The following is a 21,379-nucleotide window of genomic DNA, read 5'->3' on the forward strand; positions in this document are numbered from 1 at the left end:
GGCAATGCATTATAGCGTAAAAAGATCCGTGTTTCAGGTCATTCTGGTGGAATACGTGGGATCTCTACCGATTTTTATTACTTTCACGCTATTCTGCACTCTATCCTTGACAGATACTGAGATTTAAAAAAAATCCTATGAAGCGGAAAGTGGTTTGGCACTTGATTGAATGTGACGTCACCGGCAATGCATTATAGCGTAAAAAGATCCGTGTTTCAGGTCATTCTGGTGGAATACGTGGGATCTCTACCGATTTTTATTACTTTCACGCTATTCTGCACTGTATCCTTGACAGATACTGAGATTTAAAAAAAATCCTATGAAGCGGAAAGTGGTTTGGCACTTGATTGAATGTGACGTCACCGGCAATGCATTATAGCGTAAAAAGATCCGTGTTTCAGGTCATTCTGGTGGAATACGTGGGATCTCTACCGATTTTTATTACTTTCACGCTATTCTGCACTCTATCCTTGACAGATACTGAGATTTAAAAAAAATCCTATGAAGCGGAAAGTGGTTTGGCACTTGATTGAATGTGACGTCACCGGCAATGCATTATAGCGTAAAAAGATCCGTGTTTCAGGTCATTCTGGTGGAATACGTGGGATCTCTACCGATTTTTATTACTTTCACGCTATTCTGCACTGTATCCTTGACAGATACTGAGATTTAAAAAAAATCCTATGAAGCGGAAAGTGGTTTGGCACTTGATTGAATGTGACGTCACCGGCAATGCATTATAGCGTAAAAAGATCCGTGTTTCAGGTCATTCTGGTGGAATACGTGGGATCTCTACCGATTTTTATTACTTTCACGCTATTCTGCACTGTATCCTTGACAGATACTGAGATTTAAAAAAAATCCTATGAAGCGGAAAGTGGTTTGGCACTTGATTGAAAGTGACGTCACCGGCAATGCAAAAAAGCGCAAAAACACCCGTGTTTCAGGTCATTTTTATGGAATACGTGGGATCTCTACCGATTTTTATTACTTTCACGCTATTCTGCACTCTATCCTTGACAGATACTGAGATTTAAAAAAAATCCTATGAAGCGGAAAGTGGTTTGGCACTTGATTGAATGTGACGTCACCGGCAATGCATTATAGCGTAAAAAGATCCGTGTTTCAGGTCATTCTGGTGGAATACGTGGGATCTCTACCGATTTTTATTACTTTCACGCTATTCTGCACTGTATCCTTGACAGATACTGAGATTTAAAAAAAATCCTATGAAGCGGAAAGTGGTTTGGCACTTGATTGAAAGTGACGTCACCGGCAATGCAAAAAAGCGCAAAAACACCCGTGTTTCAGGTCATTCTGATGGAATACGTGGGATCTCTACCGATTTTTATTACTTTCACGCTATTCTGCACTCTATCCTTGACAGATACTGAGATTTAAAAAAAATCCTATGAAGCGGAAAGTGGTTTGGCACTTGATTGAATGTGACGTCACCGGCAATGCATTATAGCGTAAAAAGATTCGTGTTTCAGGTCATTCTGGTGGAATACGTGGGATCTCTACCGATTTTTATTACTTTCACGCTATTCTGCACTCTATCCTTGACAGATACTGAGATTTAAAAAAAATCCTATGAAGCGGAAAGTGGTATGGCACTTGATTGCATGTGACGTCACCGGCAATGCAAAAAAGCGCAAAAACACACGTGTTTCAGGTCATTTTGATGGAATACGTGGGATCTCTACCGATTTTTATTACTTTCGCGCTATTCTGCACTCTATCCTTGACAGATACTGAGATTTAAAAAAAATCCTATGAAGCGGAAAGTGGTTTGGCACTTGATTGAATGTGACGTCACCGGCAATGCATTATAGCGTAAAAAGATCCGTGTTTCAGGTCATTCTGATGGAATACGTGGGATCTCTACCGATTTTTATTACTTTCACGCTATTCTGCACTCTATCCTTGACAGATAATGAGATTTAAAAAAAATCCTATGAAGCGGAAAGTGGTTTGGCACTTGATTGCATGTGACGTCACCGGCAATGCAAAAAAGCGCAAAAACACCCGTGTTTCAGGTCATTCTGGTGGAATACGTGGGATCTCTACCGATTTTTATTATTTTCACGCTATTCTGCACTCTATCCTTGACAGATACTGAGATTTAAAAAAAATCCTATGAAGCGGAAAGTGGTTTGGCACTTGATTGCATGTGACGTCACCGGCAATGCAAAAAAGCGCAAAAACACCCGTGTTTCAGGTCATTTTTATGGAATACGTGGGATCTCTACCGATTTTTATTACTTTCACGCTATTCTGCACTCTATCCTTGACAGATACTGAGATTTAAAAAAAATCCTATGAAGCGGAAAGTGGTTTGGCACTTGATTGAATGTGACGTCACCGGCAATGCATTATAGCGTAAAAAGATCCGTGTTTCAGGTCATTCTGGTGGAATACGTGGGATCTCTACCGATTTTTATTACTTTCACGCTATTCTGCACTGTATCCTTGACAGATACTGAGATTTAAAAAAAATCCTATGAAGCGGAAAGTGGTTTGGCACTTGATTGAAAGTGACGTCACCGGCAATGCAAAAAAGCGCAAAAACACCCGTGTTTCAGGTCATTCTGATGGAATACGTGGGATCTCTACCGATTTTTATTACTTTCACGCTATTCTGCACTCTATCCTTGACAGATACTGAGATTTAAAAAAAATCCTATGAAGCGGAAAGTGGTTTGGCACTTGATTGAATGTGACGTCACCGGCAATGCATTATAGCGTAAAAAGATCCGTGTTTCAGGTCATTCTGGTGGAATACGTGGGATCTCTACCGATTTTTATTACTTTCACGCTATTCTGCACTGTATCCTTGACAGATACTGAGATTTAAAAAAAATCCTATGAAGCGGAAAGTGGTTTGGCACTTGATTGAATGTGACGTCACCGGCAATGCATTATAGCGTAAAAAGATCCGTGTTTCAGGTCATTCTGGTGGAATACGTGGGATCTCTACCGATTTTTATTACTTTCACGCTATTCTGCACTCTATCCTTGACAGATACTGAGATTTAAAAAAAATCCTATGAAGCGGAAAGTGGTTTGGCACTTGATTGCATGTGACGTCACCGGCAATGCAAAAAAGCGCAAAAACACCCGTGTTTCAGGTCATTTTGATGGAATACGTGGGATCTCTACCGATTTTTATTACTTTCGCGCTATTCTGCACTCTATCCTTGACAGATACTGAGATTTAAAAAAAATCCTATGAAGCGGAAAGTGGTTTGGCACTTGATTGAATGTGACGTCACCGGCAATGCATTATAGCGTAAAAAGATCCGTGTTTCAGGTCATTCTGGTGGAATACGTGGGATCTCTACCGATTTTTATTACTTTCACGCTATTCTGCACTGTATCCTTGACAGATACTGAGATTTAAAAAAAATCCTATGAAGCGGAAAGTGGTTTGGCACTTGATTGAATGTGACGTCACCGGCAATGCATTATAGCGTAAAAAGATCCGTGTTTCAGGTCATTCTGGTGGAATACGTGGGATCTCTACCGATTTTTATTACTTTCACGCTATTCTGCACTCTATCCTTGACAGATACTGAGATTTAAAAAAAATCCTATGAAGCGGAAAGTGGTTTGGCACTTGATTGCATGTGACGTCACCGGCAATGCAAAAAAGCGCAAAAACACCCGTGTTTCAGGTCATTTTGATGGAATACGTGGGATCTCTACCGATTTTTATTACTTTCGCGCTATTCTGCACTCTATCCTTGACAGATACTGAGATTTAAAAAAAATCCTATGAAGCGGAAAGTGGTTTGGCACTTGATTGAATGTGACGTCACCGGCAATGCATTATAGCGTAAAAAGATCCGTGTTTCAGGTCATTCTGATAGAATACGTGGGATCTCTACCGATTTTTATTACTTTCACGCTATTCTGCACTCTATCCTTGACAGATACTGAGATTTAAATAAAATCCTATGAAGCGGAAAGTGGTTTGGCACTTGATTGAATGTGACGTCACCGGCAATGCATTATAGCGTAAAAAGATCCGTGTTTCAGGTCATTCTGATGGAATACGTGGGATCTCTACCGATTTTTATTACTTTCACGCTATTCTGCACTCTATCCTTGACAGATACTGAGATTTAAAAAAAATCCTATGAAGCGGAAAGTGGTTTGGCACTTGATTGAAAGTGACGTCACCGGCAATGCAAAAAAACGCAAAAACACCCGTGTTTCAGGTCATTCGGATGGAATACGTGGGATCTCTACCGATTTTTATTACTTTCACGCTATTCTGCACTCTATCCTTGACAGATACTGAGATTTTAAAAAAATCCTATGAAGCGGAAAGTGGTTTGGCACTTGATTGAAAGTGACGTCACCGGCAATGCAAAAAAACACAAAAAAACCCGTGTTTCAGGTCATTCTGATGGAATACGTGGGATCTCTACCGATTTTTATTACTTTTACGCTATTCTGCACTCTATCCTTGACAGATACTGAGATTTGAAAAAAATCCTATGAAGCGGAAAGTGGTTTGGCACTTGATTGAAAGTGACGTCACCGGCAATGCATTATAGCGTAAAAAGATTCGTATTTCAGGTCATTTTGCATGTAAACTTGGGACTTCTACAGAGGTATTGGTACGAATTGGTTAACAAGTGAAATATTTTGCAAAATAATGCTTACTGGTATGATATATCCCCACAATAAACTCCTTCGTATAAGTTAAACCTTTTTGTGCAATGCTGCTCATTGATGCGGAACGGATTTCGCGAAACAATAATTTTGGATTCTGCCAGGATGACAGTAGTGTTTGGTTAGAGCAAAGTGAAACGCTCTTGCTAGAGGACCAGAGCTTAAGCTTTGTGACATCATAGCGTTGGAAAATCATACACAAGTAATGTTGTTCATTTGGAACGTGAACAAACGAGCTTACTGGATTGTAGTTCTAAAGTAGATGTTTTTGCATTTCTCAGTTAAGTTGGTATAGAACTGTGTGTTTGCAATAGCTGGTTTTAATTACAACTTGCGTTGTTGCTTGCACGGTGGAGTTTTTATGGAAGGATCTAGGGAATGTTTTCGACAATTTGTGTCTCTGCGACTTTGTTTAAAACGGTTTTACTTAAAAGGGACAATGAGTTGCGGAAACTATTACAATGACACATTAAATAGGTATGTGTGTATAAGACAGATAAATCAGCAAACATATCAAGCCAAAGGTATAAACAGGGCTATGAAAGCGGTGATTCGTTCATCGTCGTAGTTTTGTATTAGTCACTGCCTGTGATTAACTTGCTATTTTGTTAGACGTCAAACATGCCCGACGCGGAAATTGCTTGACGTCCAGCAATGTGTTGTGTCAAGCTGATTGTCTCGAAGAAGTTGAACTGAGAGCAGATTGATAGATTTGTGATTGGAAAGCAACGTACATAAATCAACATGCACGCCCGGAAACTTCATACAAGCAGTTAACATTAATCCGTTTGCATTACAACCGAATTAAGCAAGGGTTGTTTTTACTTTCAAGGTTCACATTTAAAAGATTTAGTGTGAATGTTGCTTATTGTGATTTACACAAGCTAAACTGAGCCAGAGCAATGAGGGTAAGTAGTGCCAGTTGCTGTTTTTGTGTTCATAATATACTTTATACTTTCACCCAACAATAATACACACAAATTTGTGCGTTGTTATGCTTTCACAAGCCTAAACTTGTTACTTTTGTTACACTTTTTGCGATATATGGATACGCTTTTGCACTGTTATGAGATAATTAACCAAAATCGTTCTTCTGGCACTTAAGTTTTTGAAGTTATTTATCCGAAACCGACGTTTCGTCAGCCATCCGGCGAGACTTCGTATGCCCGGCAGCAAAAATAGCGGTATATGTTATGAGATAGATTTCCAGTTTTTCTACTTGAGTACAACGAATTGGAAGTCTATGACTTATGGCACGAAAAAGTTTGTTGATTGTTTCAACCCAGCTCAGTTGCTTAATTCTGTTGCGGCTTACAGTTAAACCATATATACCTTGAATATATGTTAAAATATTCCTGCGTGTTTTAAAATGGTTTTACAGCAAAAAATATACCTCTTTGGTATGGGCATTGCCACTATGACGTAACATTACGTGATAAGTAAACCGACCCCAAAAATTTGCATACAATAGAAACCATTTGTTGGTGATGCGAATGCTTCAGTAATTTTCTCCATCACCGAAGTTACATGGGCACTAACACTTATATGTATTTGTCGCCAAAAGCCAGTTAAAATCGTCTTGGTTGGGGATGGAGCTGTTGGAAAAACTTGTCTATGCATTACATACGCCAGGGGCGTGTTTCCAGAAGACTATGTGCCAACAATTTTCGACAGCTACGCAGCTACGACCACCCTTGACGACACGACGTTTTACTTACAATTGTGGGATACTGCTGGTCAAAAAGAATATGACAGGTATGCAATCAAGGTTCTATTGTTTTGAAAAATAGCTGTACTTTTTATTAACTGAACTGCTCTACAGTAAATGTAAATTTAGTTACAACTACACATTTTTTTTGTACAATGTTACATATGATAACCACAGGTTAGTAGGGTGCAGCAATAAATTGACTTGACGATGTGTTTTCAAACACGTACAAACTTTTATTGTTTGTTGATATATTCTCCAATATTGCAGTAATGTTTCATGCAAGGGCATGATAAGCAGGATCGCCCCACTGCGCAGGTCCTTACTTCGGGATCACAGCTATCGTATCGCAATGATTAGGTTTAAACGCCTCGCAGCCCAGACCTTGTAACCTGTAAACCTAATGTTCTCCTATATTGTGATAACTTATTGCATACAACGTGACAAAAAATAAAATGAAACCACTTGTTTATAAACTGCATACGAATCTGGTCCTCGGGTAAGCGTTGCATTTTTCTATGCGACAGCAAATTACTGCAATTGGAATGTCTTATTAGGCAACAAGCCTCTAGTTTAAGTCACCAGATGTATTTAGAGGCTTGTTGCTTCAAAAGACATAAAATGAAAACACGTTTGTTTTCAGGTTGCGGCCACTTTCCTACCCGAAAACCAACATCTTTCTGATTTGCTTTTCGGTGGTTTCCCCCTCTTCCTACCACAGTGTATCGGCGAAATGGATTCCTGAAACTCACCACCATTGTCCGAACTCCCCCTACATCCTCGTCGGAACAAAGGTTGACCTCCGTGAGGACAAGGATACCCTGGAGGAGTTAAAAAGCACTGGAAGTCAACCTGTCAGGTGGAGTTGTTGCGCCCAACGAACTGCATATCTCCATGTCATAGAAAACAAATATGCATCGCGCAAACAAACATAAATTTTCATCAGGAAAGTGGAGCCAATAATATGATTTCTGTGAGAGATATGGCCACTGTTTCGACCTTGCTTATATATGACTAATGTGACACGGGGCCTGACGACACTAATAGTTGAGCATTTGCTTCGCCATAGTGTTTCCACCTTGGTTGCACCCAGTTTGGTGCCCAACGGATGATGGTGATTGTATAGTCACCACAAAGTGGAAGTGTGTGCCGGACCGTATGGTCGGCAGAATCATCCAGAAGAGTCACACCAGCTGCACTGATGAGACCTTATATGTTGAAACAGTGGCCAAGTGTCTGCAGCTCACAGAAATTAACTGACGTGATTGTAGTTCGTCAGCGACACGTAACTTAGATGATTTCATGCAAGATAGTTCTGTAATTGCTCAACTGGAAGGGTCAAACATGCTGTGATTTAGTAAATTTCGTCCTCCAAATTTGCTGAAGTACATATTAAACGTTAACACCGCTCGTCTAAATCAGGGTTTTTCAAACTTTTAAGGGTCACGGCAGAGTTTGGATCCTCGTTTCATTTATGGCACAAACTTTTCGTTTAAATTAATCTATATTATGACGTAACATCAGCATTTAACAAGTAGTATGGCCTTTGATTAGGTTAGCAAATAGATTTAATTCTTTGCGAAACATATTGCGAAACTATTTCATAAACTGTTGGTGAATACTGTGCCGGGCAACTATTGAACTTGCACGAGCTTTCGCGAGCTTAATCGCGCTTCCTCAGGTGCTGCAAATGACGTAACAAATGAAATGCGTCACGGCGCTAAAAACAAGAAAAATAACCCACGAAGAGGTGATGACTATCTTGTTTCGTATAGTGACTCATAAATAGTTTCAAACCAGAGCCTGACACGGCGCATTGAAGAAAGCTAATACATGTCTATTCTTTTTTAGTTTAGAACAAGGCTTACAACTGGCGAAAGAAATCGGAGCGATAAAATACGTCGAATGCTCAAGTCTCAAAGGACAAGGAATTCAGGAAGTGTTTAAGGACGCTATCGTCACCGTTTTATTCCCACCGAAAACCAACAAGAAAGAAAAAACATGCGTAACACTTTAAGCTGCAATGGCACAGCCAACAGTACTATAACAATACCTGGCATGTTCAAATAGTATAAAAAGTTCAAAGCGTCCTTAAGTTGGTTTAACAACAGCAGGTCGATGTACTTTTTAACGAACTGGTTCTTACGAATAATCGAGACAATTTTGATCTGAAGTTTAGATTGTGTTTAGTTTTATTGCGGGTTTAAATGTTGTTTCAATGAATTTTTGCTGTTGTTTTTATATTTTCTTCTTCACAAAACACAGGTACCTATACCGTTTTTTTATGCGTTTCTTTCTATGACTGTTTTAGTTCATATGTAATATGGATTTACTGACATATTTTCATTGTGTTTTCAGCAATATAGGATATTTATCATTCCATATCATTAGCTGCGAAACAAAGCCAATAGAAATCTGTTTTAATATTTTTAGCTCGAAACATTCCTGTTTTCAAAACTTGCGTTTTTGGGTTTTGTGTGATGTCTAAGTAGAGGCTTTTGGCCGTATTTTCGTCCCAATTTGTACCCTATTTCCCATGATCATATATACAGCTGTTCATTGTGTACAAAAAACTACCGTTCTACGATAAATATATAAATTGTCTGAGAAGTTGGGTTTACTTGTGAACAACTACTATTGAAATGGCGGCTTTAATCGCTTTTCTGGTTGATTGCCTTCGTATAAATTATAGAAAGGTTCCAGTATTTTTAGACATATCAATATTGGACCCTGCTAAACGTTAACTTTTTTGCTTGTGCAGGAAAACATTTTCCTATTTTATTTTTAGGAGACTGATGTAGTCAATAGTTAATCATCTGGTATTGCGGCAATTATTTGGGCGTGAACAATTAAGAATCCTTCTGCGTTAGTTTGCGTGTATGTGATTCGGTTGCAAATCATATTGTTGTATGCTACACGAGAAACATAATGTGCAGATCTCCGAAGTTATACGGCGCAATATCACATAGCTATAATTAAAACAAGGAAATATGATTTGTGGCCCGGTGTTGCACTGTCAGGTGAAATGAATGTATTTTGTTTCACAAAATCATTTAACATTTGGAATGATATCTGTCGCAGGTAACCCCGTCACATTCCAAGTGCTGCAAAATGAGAAAAAAGGCGTTAAAAGGAATGCAAGACAATGAAAAAAGTTGCCCAGCAACTTACATAATAAAATTATGACATAAATCCTGGCCAAACACTTACCAAAAGCATGCCGTCGTCTTTGTATATCCAGTCAAGCGTAGCGGTCCGTTTTCCATCATTCCACTTTTGAACTTGATGAAGTTTATTCGGACCGTCCCAGTTTATTGTAGTCTGTGCGTACGTGCAATTTTTTTAAGATGAGTTGCAGTTAATATAAATTGTTGTTTGCAGATCGTCATATTTTAAAGTTATACGACGTGGTTAATTTTTAACAAATCGACGCAAAGGCAATTTCGTAGAAACTCATATTTTTTACAGTTTAAAGCTAAACCACCTTCCGTACAATGTACGGCGTACATGAAACGCGGTAAGTTTGTAATTCATCTGTCAATAACTAAACAATAAACCAGGGCGGTTACAATCTAATTCCCCTGCAAGTCTTAATACGATAAATACAAACCTTGCATGTTCTCCCATCCATCGTCGATTCTTCCATTTCTTCTCCAACCGGGAACAACACGTTTGCCGACTTAAATGTACTTTGAGTGTTGATTCGTATTTTACCGTTTCCCTCATCCGATATTTCCGATGTCGAGCTCACAATCGCTCCCATCTTTCGCAATGCAATGTTGACTCCTGAATGCAGCAAAGGAAGACATGTTCGCACGGTTTCTTAGTAGCATTTATAATGAACTCACCAACTGCCTTCATGTATTCGTCAAAATTATCGCTCTTTTCCAGTTTCCATTTTGCAAAGAGGGGGGAAGCCATTGTTTAATTTTTTTTTAAAATTTCGCGTTCTATCGAATATGCGGAGAATACGAAGCTGAAAACAAACGAACAAAAGTGTTTAAGATCAATGTCTTTAAAAACCTTTCTCTCATGCTTCAAAGATTTCAAGTACTTCACTTCTGCATTCACAGTTGAATATCGACAGCACAAGCTAACCGAGATAACCAAACAATTGCAAAACTTGGCTGCGGGACAACTGCCAGCAAAACCAGTACAGCCCTCTGCGCTAATGGCCGCAATGTGGCGAGTTTGTCCTAGTGTGTTTCTGAACACCGCCACTAGCAGACAGTTGCGAACTTTGCTCTTACCAAATACTTGTTAATGTGTATAGGAGTGATTTGCAGACGTCCCGTGTAGCCCATATGTTATGAGCAAATATTTGTTAAGTGGCTGCTCTTTGTAGACTTTCCTCAGCTACAGGTGATTAGCCAGAGTCCAACGGCGTCCTGTGTCAGTTTGTGACTGGCCAATTCAACCCAATATCTGTAAAGAACGTTTGACCCAACGGAGATCGAAAGGATCCGTGACGACAGCGTGAAATTTCGCTTGGCAAAGCAAGCGCAGTCTTCAATACCCCGGCATTCAATTCGTTGTATCCGATTTTGTATGGTGTCAAACCTCTGTAACGGATTTGCTTTTAAATAAATAGGTCTTTTTGTAGTCAAATTTTCCACAGTACTTGGGTTTCCTCAGGCTTGTTGGTCAAGAACTATCGGGTATGTAATTTAGTCAAGGCTTATTTAACGCTGCGTATCAATAAATTGCACATGGTTTGTGCCTGGCCCGAAACGGGGATTGTATGACGAAATATACATATAACGCGGTCCGTGGGGCTCGACGTCAAAAGCCTCAACGTGTCTTGTTTTACGTTTTGATATTGTGAAATTATGATTTGTGCCCAGACCGAAACGGGGATTGCATGACGAAATATGTAAATAACGTGGTCCAAGGGGCTCTGCGTCAAAAGCATCAACGTGTCATGTTTTACTTTTTGATTTTTTGAAAGCCTCCACTCTAGTAACAAAGTCGTTGAACTTTGTTCGCTACCAATCATCCAGTTGAAATGTTTCTTGCGTTAACCTGTTGGCTTTTGTGCAGTTAAAAAAACGTGTTGATGAGAATAGGATGCGAACAATGTAATCGATTTAACTAAAATTGACAAGTATACAAAATCAAACCTTTTGCAAACGTATTGGCCATATATGATTCCGCGCTTATAATGCAACTTTCATCAACCATGGTGCATAATGGACAGCCTGTCAGGGTACCTTGGATTCGACCGATCCAGATTAGTTTTATTACACTTTAAAACGTTTGTATCAACCAATAAAATAAACATAAAGCGTTCGTTTCCGAAGTCGCATCTGTACAGCAGACGTCACCCCATCAAGCTTATATGCAAACATTACCGACACAGTTCCACGAAGCAAAGTCCACCCGTTATTGTTAATAAAAACAGCTTATCGAGGGGCATACTGCCTTAGACTAGAATTGCTTTTATGTACGAATGTGACTGCTTGATTTAACGAAGTAGGTGCGCTTGGCAAAACTGCATGGAGGTCCACAATTTAAACTGTAGGAAGGAAGTGATTATACACGCTACCAACGCTCGAGATCGGCAATAGGCTACATTATTTCTCTTGACAAATTACACCTTCACGGGTTGGTTATGATGCAAGTCTGTCTGACGAAGCTTGTACGTAGCCAGTATGTCTTAAATCTGGTACAAGTTCACACCACAATGTTGGGGTAAATCAGGTAAACCAGATCCGCGTAAAGTAAGTGGAAATCGCTGAAAGAGAACAATTTCGATTTGTACGTTACATATACGTATCCTGGTTGTTAGTTGATGTTACTGGGGCAACTAGTCTTAATTATCATGGTAAATTGACAAGAGTACCCTAGGACTGTATTATTTATTCAGTGAGGTAAAAGGCTGTTTAGGAGGCTGGTAAAGATAGGTATAGAAACATGTCATTTCAAGCCTCTCACGAAGAAGAAATGCAGAGGTACAATAACGTTTTTGTCAATGATTGTTTAGTAACATAGAAATCGTACAGAGAACCTAAACTCAGCAGTAACTATCAACTCATGTCGATTTGATGCATCAGGATTGTTCAAAGTTAATCGAACTTATCCCATACATAATTAAGTAATTTAATATTTTTGATTATTTAAGTAGTGCATTTAAACACCACCACTTCTGAAGCATTTTTACTTCAGCTACCGTTGTCATGTAATTATCAAACATTTAACATATGTAATGTACATAAAATTGTAGAAAAGTATGAGTGCTTATGAACAGTTTTCGTCCAATTAAAGAAACACTGCAAACTGATATTAATATGGTTATTGTCTGGTGCTACACGACCCTTAACACTTTGTTTTGCAGTTATGAGTCCAAAGGTTGCTTGCACGAAATGTTCGCGAAACAAGCGAAAAACTGCCCGCATGATGTCGCACTGGTTAGCCACACAGGACTAAAAATGAGCTTTAAGGAATTGAACGAAGCAACTGATTCTCTTGCCGACCATTTAATCCTAAGCGGCGTGGTGCGTGACTCCACTGTTGGCATTTACATGGAAAGATGCGTTGAATATGTGATTGCCTACATTGCTATATTAAAAGCTGGTGCGTGATATCAACGTATGCACAAATGCACTTATATCAAATACGACTAATTTACAGTAGTTATTATTTTCCTCTAAAGGTGGCGCTTACATGCCTCTTGATGTTTCCTACCCCAACGGTCTGCTAAACGACATTTTTACCGACGCGAAACCGGTTTGTATTGTCAGCAACAGCACAATGGCACCGAGACTTGAAGGTATTATAGGGACTACTGACTGCGACAAAATTTTGCAACACATTTAAAGGAAAATAAGCAACACAAAGTTTGATGTTAAATAATTACGTTGTCTTAATGCCAATCCATTTCAAACATTCCAAATCGTTCATACCAAGGAATAAAGATTTTAAACCCCAAAATGGACATTTTGCCCACAAATACACAGTTCATGATATATTTATAAATATAATATTTGAATTACCTCTTTTGCAGGCACAAACCAAAAGTTGGTGATAGTAGATGAGGGTTGGCAAAAAAGGTTACAAAAGACAAACCGCGAAGAAATAGAAAACGGAAAAGAAATCTCAAAAAGGGAAGTGGATTTGGACGATTTAGCTTACGTGGTGTATTCGTCTGGTACAACGGGAAAGCCCAAAGGTCTGAAGAAAACCCAAATTCCCAATTTTTTAAACATATGACGTCATTGTAGAAAAAAAAACAGAGAAAAAAAGTCATTTTTACAGCCCTAAAACGGTATGGATATAAACTACCGCCCCATAAAAACTACTTGAACATTCTTTTGTGGTTTTTGTTACGTCAGTGGTAAAATTTGTATTATTGCTTTCACCATCGGGTGTGTTGTATTTTTAGGAATAATGTGCCCGCACAGGGGAGCTGTTTTCTCATATTCGTGGCGGTTTCTGGTGACCCCTTTTGAAGAGGGTGACAGAATTGCCTGTAATGTGTTTTTCACTTGGGAACTCCTAAGGCCGTTACTCAAGGTAGGTTCGGGGATTAAGCATTAAAATTATAAACCATGAGTTTAAGGCCTCAAAACCTTATGTATCAAACTGAAACGCAAGCAAAGTTTATATTTTATTTGAATGATGTTAGACGGTTGAATAATTTAATTTGACAATGTTTCCCTAATGCTTAAATTAGGGTTTTCCTTTGTACATTATCCCCGACACAACCATTTACGATCCGTTAATGCTGACCAAATTCATCAAAACGAACTTAATAACACGTATGCTCTTTACTCCATCTCTACTGGAAACTGTGCTCGATGCATCCAATTTGGACCTCAACGACTTATCTTCTCTCAGGTGCGGTAATAACTATTGAAGATGTCTTACTGGTATAATGATACCAAATGTATTCAAGAATGGTGGTTATTTAGGACTATAGATTTGAGCTGCTTTGAAATGAGTTAAGACTGATTCGCCCAACTCATAATTTTTTACCTTTGGAAAACAGTGAATATTATTTTTTGTAGACTTCTCTGGTTTTGCGGAGAAGTGGTAACAACCTCATTGCTGGACCGCTGTTTAGCTAAACTACCCTGGGTCAAATTTTACAACCTGTATAGCATCTCAGGTATGTATAAGGTCTACCGAATTGGTTGAAAACTCCGATTTCATTTGCTGAAAAAAGGGCTATGGCGTGGGAAAAACTGATTAGTAAAATGATATTTAACCAACAAAGTCCTGGAGTCAATAGGAACCGCTTAAAATGGTATTAAAATGAAACGTTTTAATCCAGAATGTCACGACGTTTCTTATTGCAACCTAAACGAGTTTGTTCGCGAAGAAGAGAAAGAAAAAGGCGCCACTCAGCGACGAAAATTTGCTCCTGTGGGTAAAGTGTACCCCGGAGTGGATGTGGTAATCTTGGATGATGAAGGAAAGCCACAACCTGTGGGAATGCCTGGAGAGGTAGGGAATCTCAAATACGAAATGAAACTGTTCTGGCTAATTACATAAGTCAGAGCAGTGCATTTCAAACTAACGTCAAAGACTACGAGACAAGCATGTGTCCTCGTACAACATTAACATTCGTAGTCACCAAATTATTCGCGTGTATTGTTTAAGTTATGATTTGAAGTTATATAGGTAAAGGTTTACTGTTATTCTAGATTTTTGTCGGAGGACCTACTTTGGCTCGTGGATATCTCAATCGACCTGAAATGAACCAGAAGAGGTTTATTGATTGCCCGGAAGAAGTGACGGCTCATGTGGGGAAAAAGCTCTACCGGTAAAACCAAAATAAAATCTGTTTTATTAGGCACATAAACCTATTTAGATGAAGTACAACATGACAGCCACATTATAGTTCATCATATACCAAAATCCAATGCTTTTTTTTGTTCCAAAGCACTGGAGATTGGGGCTTAATTAGGAGTGACCGTAACTTGGAAATCTGTGGAAGATGTGATTCCATGGTTAAAATTAGAGGCTACAGCATTGAGATACAGGTGAGATGGATAATTCCAAAGCATTTCTATGTCCCAAGAAGGATCGGACAACTTGATGTTTAATGAAAAATCTAACAAACAAAATAAACTGTGATGCATACGTGTCAAATTGGTTGTATCCAAGCGCAGAAAATAAAAACACGACACTCAAAACAACCTTTTAGGCGGTTGAAAGTGCATTAATGGGTCTTTCTCTGGTGAACGCCTGTGTGGTGTTGGCTGTTGGAGACGAAGGCCAGGACAAGCAACTAGTTGCCTACCTTGTGCCAGAGGATGGCGCAACTAAGAAGATGGTGCGCGTCGCCTTGAAGTCCAAACTGCCGTTTTACATGATACCGTCCTATTTTGTTTTCCTAGCGAGGTTTGGTCTGTTGTAATACTTTAAATTATTATTTTTATTGCAACCAAGTGACACAAATAAATATATCGGTTCCAATCAATATTATCTTTTGTTTCTTTTTCTATTCCATTCAAATGTTTTGTGCGTGAAGCACAAATTTTCGTGCTAAACGTTAAAGTTATATGTTCTTGTGGTATATAGATACGACTCATTTTGTTTTGATAATAAAAACTTTGTTTAAAACTTACAACGCCACGTGCAGCATTCCAGTTCTACCGGCATCGGGAAAGCTGGACAAAAAAGCCTTACCTTCGATTCGATCCCGGCGTGAATCGCAAACACAGCTTTTTACCCCATCTTCTGCACTGGGTGGCGCCGACGAGCGTAGCGAACCGATATCGGAAACAGAAGAATATCTGGAAGCAACTTGGAGAGAGATTCTTCAGATGGAGTTCATTGATGTACAGGAGAGCTTTTTTGATTTAGGAGGGTCAGTATTGGAATTGGTTGCGGTGGAATCTTCTAAGCAAAACAGATTATTTTCTGTTGAGTTACTTTCACTTATATTTGTAGCAACTTTTGTAAAAAAGTCTCGTTACTGCGCAAGGAATGAAGGTAAATTATGTCGCGGCAAAGGTCAATTTGCATGAAGCAAAGTTTTACATTTTCCAAATGGCAAAAATCACATTTAACGTAATCAGTTCATTCACTTGTCTCAGGAGTAGTATATGTGTTTGAGTAACTAAAACCTTTGGGAAGTTATTTGTGTTTGTTCCGCGTATATGGTTGGTATGCAGTAATGACTTACATCAACCAGTAAGTGCCAAATATCAACAAAATAAAGTTCAATTGAGTTTCGACTTTAGTCATTCTCTACTGGCTGCAAGACTTTTGGGAAAGTTACGCGAACGCTACCGCAGTGACATCTCAATGCAAGTTCTCTTCGCAAACCCGACGATCGTTGAATTGGCCAAATGGCTGGACGCCGGTGAAAACAGCGGCAAAGAATCGTAAGTTATTTGGAAATGATTAAAGTTATAATACAGACAGAAACGTATGAGGTATGTTATTCAAAAATAAGAGTAAGTTAGGCAACGAAGTTAATTTGATAGTGCAACTTTAATTAGTAAAGCGTTGCATCCCAATATCGGTGTAAACTATTTTCAGTGTTCTGTATAGTTAATTGGTCCAGACAAAAATTCTTAATTTCCTTTTTTTGAAACGTTTTAACGCATAGAATATGTAAATGTTGTTTTCAGAGAAACCGCCAAGTTGGATTTGAAAGCAGAGGTAGTGAAGCATGGCGTGGGTCACGTGAACGTCGACATGCAGTTGAGAGCCTTCTGGCGTTCCTTAAGATTTGGAAAGTCTTGGAGAGCGAGAGTGCTTTTGACTGGGGCCACAGGTTTCCTTGGAGCTTACATTCTGCGTGAATTGTTAATGACAACCAAGGCAATTATCTAATTTATACTTTATGTAGATTTAATCTCTGAAAATGAATTGTCTATTTCAATATCCAATTTGAGTCAAATTAAAAATTTTCTGGAGTAGTTTTAAAATCTTTTGAAACAAGACGTTAGGTCTAGCTTTTGACCATAGGCCGAAATATATTGCTTGGCGAGGCGACTTCCCGACAAAAGTGCAGAGGAAAGAATCCTGCAAAACTTGGAGTTCTACGAAATATTTAAAACTGCTGTTCATGGTGACCTGGACATGTTACAGGTTCGTGTGTTATTTTGCTCGGTGTAAGTTGCAACAAATAATGCATTGGTATACTTAATTGGATTTTAAATTGGCTATAATTCATGAACTGATTTTTTTTCAAACTCGTGTGATGTACAAAACTACAGGGTTTCATGTTTCGTAGCTCTACCACAAGCGTGTGCATCCTATGACTGGTGATGTTGCTCTCGCTGAGCTGGGAATGCGAGAGGAAGATTATACGTTCCTCACATACGAGGTAACATTGTAATACAATCCAGGTCATACGGATTTTGCTATTGTGCCTTGAGACATTTTTTTTTCAGAAGTAGGTCAATATTTTTCCGCAGTTGTTCTGTTTGTCAACATAAAAAAAATCGCCGTACATTTCTCATTTGCGGTGTGCGTCACTCCTTTCAACGTAAAGGTTTTATTGATTTTCCTTTATTTTGAATAATTTTTCATCGTTTTCCGATAGATTGACTACATCATCCATGCAGCTGCATATGTCAATTTGCTGTACCCCTATGACGCACTTAAGGGAACCAACGTCATTGGCACAAAAAACGTATTGTTGTTTGCGCGCACTGGTCGAATTAAGCACGTCCATTACGTCAGTACCAACGCTGTGTATCCGAACAAGCAGGTTTGTTATACCAACACCCAAAAATATTACTAATTACAACACAGTGAATTACAATTTTACGAATGTATTGTTTTTTTTAACTTCATAGATAAACTGCAAAGAAAAGTTGGTAAGCCACGACGACGCTCTAGCGCTCACCAACGGATACGCCCAAAGTAAATGGGTGGCGGAAGGGGTTTTGCTAAAAGGAATAGAACAAGGGCTGCCTGTTTCCATATACAGAATTGGTAAAAATGCTCGTATTGTAGTTTTGTGAAGTAAAAGACTTGGTATTATGCGATCGATTAACGGTTAGGCCTTATTCTGTTTCAACGCGGTTAGCGATTGGTGGCGCGGTTTTCGAGCGGCGGGGCATTCAGACCATCCGGCGTCATGCCGTGAGGGCGTGATTTTCTCGCTCGAAGCGTCTGCGCAATTAAATCTGATTTAATCGTCAGCTGCAATGATCCAAAGCTTGTTTTCGTACGGTATTTGGCTTGTTATGATTAATTTTGCGTGGTTTTAAATAATTCTATTCGTATATTGAGTGTTTGGTGATAAAATATCGGAAGTTAATTAGCCTAATGGAATATTATTGTTGACATTGGAGCAAATTATTTTGCGGTAACTAATGTTTGGTAAAAACGTTTCTTTCACGAAATATTGTAGATCACTAACGTAGTCATTTGTTGTTCCAACAGTAAAAGCGAACCAAGTAATTCATATGTCGTCAGTAAACGCTCCGTACATAGATTACTAAGTTAATTGTCGTAAATAAAAAAACTGAAGTTTCTTATCAACGTTTTTAGTTAACAAACCTACAATCCGTTCCAAGGTAACATATCTGGAGACAGCAATACAGCATCGTGGAACCCGAGCGATTTTATTCTTCTTGTGCTCCGGGCCTCCATAATGACGTCATCGTTTCCGGATGTGACGTGGGAAGTGGAGATGACGCCGGTGGACTTTGTGAGCAAGTGCATAGTAAAGCTCTCGCAGGATTTACGGTCGTCAGTCCACAAGATTTTCCACATTATTCAACCCGAAAGGATATCGGAAAAGTAGGTCGAATCGTTTTCTGTGAGTTTCAAGTGCTGTAGTAGCAGAGCTGGTGATAATATTTGTGGCCTACAATGCATGTATTAAACAAAGCTTGTATTCTACAAATGTCTGTTTTAAATATTGTTTAAAGGCTTATGGATTTTTGGTCGGATATTAAGAACCCAAAAGTTTTGTGTACTTGCATGTGTATTTTCTAGGTGGATTTACGAATTTCTCAATAAAAGATGTGGTTATCAACTCGAACTCGTTTCCATGGATGAATGGTGTCAGAGATTGGAAAAACTGGAAGTGGTGAAGCAAGTGCCCGGTCATCCAGACGTAAAAAACATGCTGAAAAACATAACATCCACAAGGTGCGTGATTTATCTATACCAGAAGTATTTTCCTAAAAAAATTTCTTCTCAGAATTTTTGGGTTTAATTGTATTATCTTAGAGATGAAACACTCTTCCAGTACAACACAACATTTGATCAAACCAATTTGAACGCTGTTTTGCCCATCGTTGACGGAATGAAGACGTATCCATCAATGGAAAAGCTGCTACACATCTATATTAAAGAACTTGTGAAGCGTGGAGTGTTGGAAAATCCTCCCCCAAAGAAAATAAGTACGGGAAAAATTGGGCATAGCCGCAAATAAAATGTCAAACTGTTGACACCCATTAATTATTTTTATGTTATTGTCATGCTTGACTGCACAATTAGCTAAAAGGCGCACGTGCAAGTTTGCAGCAAACGAAGCAATGAATAGATTTCTTGCAAACCGTTTGTTTTGTATTTGGATATTAATTAGTCTCGATGGTTTGATTTTCATTCCATCAGCATAAATAAAAATCGTTACTGGTTGGAATATTTCATGTATTCGCATGATGTGGCTGATTCAGCTTGGCTGCAATGCTTTGGCTAGGAAAACTGTAAACTTACTGGTTGGAATTTGTTTTACACAGCGAACAACAACATGTTGTTGAAAGAACGAGTTGCGGTAATTACTGGTGCAACGAGTGGCATTGGGAGATCGATTGCTTTGCATCTTGCCGAGGCGGGAGCGAAGGTTTGTCTTGCGAATGTTTCGAAATGCATTTGCCTGTAATGCGACAACTTCTTTACAGGTTTGTGTATCCGGTAGAAACACTGAACGCCTGGAATCGGTAAAGGCGGAGTTGGACAAAATTCATCCAGAAAACACAAAGTTTCAGTGTGATGTCACAATCCGAAAACAGGTTCGCAAAGTGCTTTGTGATTGAGAATGTCATTGGTGGCTAATCTGTTTAATTTTTTAAAATGAGTTTTAACGAAACCACAATAATCTATCCTCGACCAACATATCTGATGTTAACTTACAGGTTATGGACTTAATAGAGCATGCTCAAACAACACTTGGACCAATTGATATAATGGTCAACAATGCAGGGGTGATGTATTATACCCACATGAGCAATATTCTGATGGACGACTGGGACAAAACAATTGACATCAACTGTAAAGGGGTAACAAACGGAGTGGGCGCTGTCCTACCCGGAATGCTGGAAAGAGAAAATGGACACATCGTCAATATATCTTCGGATGCAGGGATTAGGGTAAAATTTTTCTTCACTATAATTTCATAGAAAAATTTTGTGCAAACATGTCAATCTACCGTCTTTTACATCTCCTCTTCCTAGTAAACTGTACTGATCAGATTTATATGCTTATGTTTTCTATTTTGATTTTAGGGATTTGCAGGATTGGCAGTTTACTCTGGAACAAAATTTTTTGTTGAGGGGTTTTCGCAAGCTTTGCGTCATGAAGTGACCTCAAAAGGAATCAAAGTGACCTGCATTGAACCGGGAGATGTGAAAACCAACATTTTGTCGGTTACCATTGATGAAGATGTATGTCACACTAATATTCATTTTCTAACATGTGTACATGCAAGTAGTAATTTATTACATGTCCAACAGGGCACTTGTCTGTATACTTATCACTTTGTGTTGCCTCGTGTCTAAACGAGGTCAACAATGTTTTGCTACGCTTTCATGGTACAAAAGTATATGTTTTTGCAAACATACAATTTATTCCTTTTTTAGGCTCGAAAGCAATATGATGGCAGTGGTTCGGTCAGAATACTTGATCCTGATGATATTGGAAGAGCCGTGACCTTTGTCGTTTCCCAACCTAATCATGTCGCTATAAACCAATTACTAATCGAACCAAGAGAAGCTCCAATTTAAATCTTGCATAAATTGTTTTAATTTGCCTAATTTTTCCCCAGTGTTATAGTTGCAATTATGTTTCTTA

The 21,379-nt window shown here is 38.9% G+C and overlaps 3 protein-coding genes across 3 annotated transcripts; 2 read left to right on the top strand and 1 right to left on the bottom strand.

Annotated features, from left to right (window-relative positions):
* The first annotated feature begins 5,512 nt into the window (after positions 1-5,512).
* On the top strand, positions 5,513-8,938 carry LOC145913865 (ras-related C3 botulinum toxin substrate 1-like). The gene is made up of 4 exons (XM_083001628.1): positions 5,513-5,591; positions 6,248-6,438; positions 7,035-7,250; positions 8,243-8,938. The coding sequence occupies exons 1-4, from the start codon at positions 5,586-5,588 to the stop codon at positions 8,406-8,408; spliced, it is 579 nt and encodes a 192-aa protein (XP_082857754.1). The 5' UTR covers positions 5,513-5,585; the 3' UTR covers positions 8,409-8,938.
* A 283-nt stretch (positions 8,939-9,221) lies between these two features.
* LOC145913810 (fatty acid-binding protein, brain-like) lies at positions 9,222-10,369 on the bottom strand. The gene is made up of 4 exons (XM_083001572.1): positions 10,240-10,369; positions 10,002-10,177; positions 9,602-9,712; positions 9,222-9,495 (listed from the first exon to the last, which is right to left on the bottom strand). Exons 1-4 carry the CDS (start codon positions 10,310-10,312, stop codon positions 9,445-9,447), a joined length of 411 nt encoding a protein of 136 aa, XP_082857698.1. The 5' UTR covers positions 10,313-10,369; the 3' UTR covers positions 9,222-9,444.
* Positions 10,370-12,304: 1,935 nt separating this feature from the next.
* Positions 12,305-21,333, top strand: LOC145914528 (uncharacterized). Its single transcript, XM_083002348.1, has 26 exons — positions 12,305-12,342; positions 12,726-12,964; positions 13,044-13,160; positions 13,395-13,559; positions 13,773-13,903; positions 14,064-14,227; positions 14,398-14,498; positions 14,664-14,836; positions 15,037-15,155; positions 15,276-15,375; positions 15,540-15,736; positions 15,978-16,205; positions 16,582-16,725; positions 16,975-17,167; positions 17,315-17,437; positions 17,583-17,675; positions 17,895-18,062; positions 18,151-18,289; positions 18,877-19,102; positions 19,301-19,456; positions 19,538-19,710; positions 20,050-20,153; positions 20,212-20,322; positions 20,446-20,679; positions 20,815-20,973; positions 21,169-21,333. The coding sequence occupies exons 1-26, from the start codon at positions 12,305-12,307 to the stop codon at positions 21,310-21,312; spliced, it is 3,939 nt and encodes a 1,312-aa protein (XP_082858474.1). The 3' UTR covers positions 21,313-21,333.
* The last annotated feature ends 46 nt before the right edge of the window (positions 21,334-21,379 follow it).

The sequence above is a fragment of the Ascidia mentula genome, chromosome 9 (genome assembly GCF_947561715.1).
Source record: "Ascidia mentula chromosome 9, kaAscMent1.1, whole genome shotgun sequence".
NCBI classification, from domain to species: domain Eukaryota; kingdom Metazoa; phylum Chordata; class Ascidiacea; order Phlebobranchia; family Ascidiidae; genus Ascidia; species Ascidia mentula.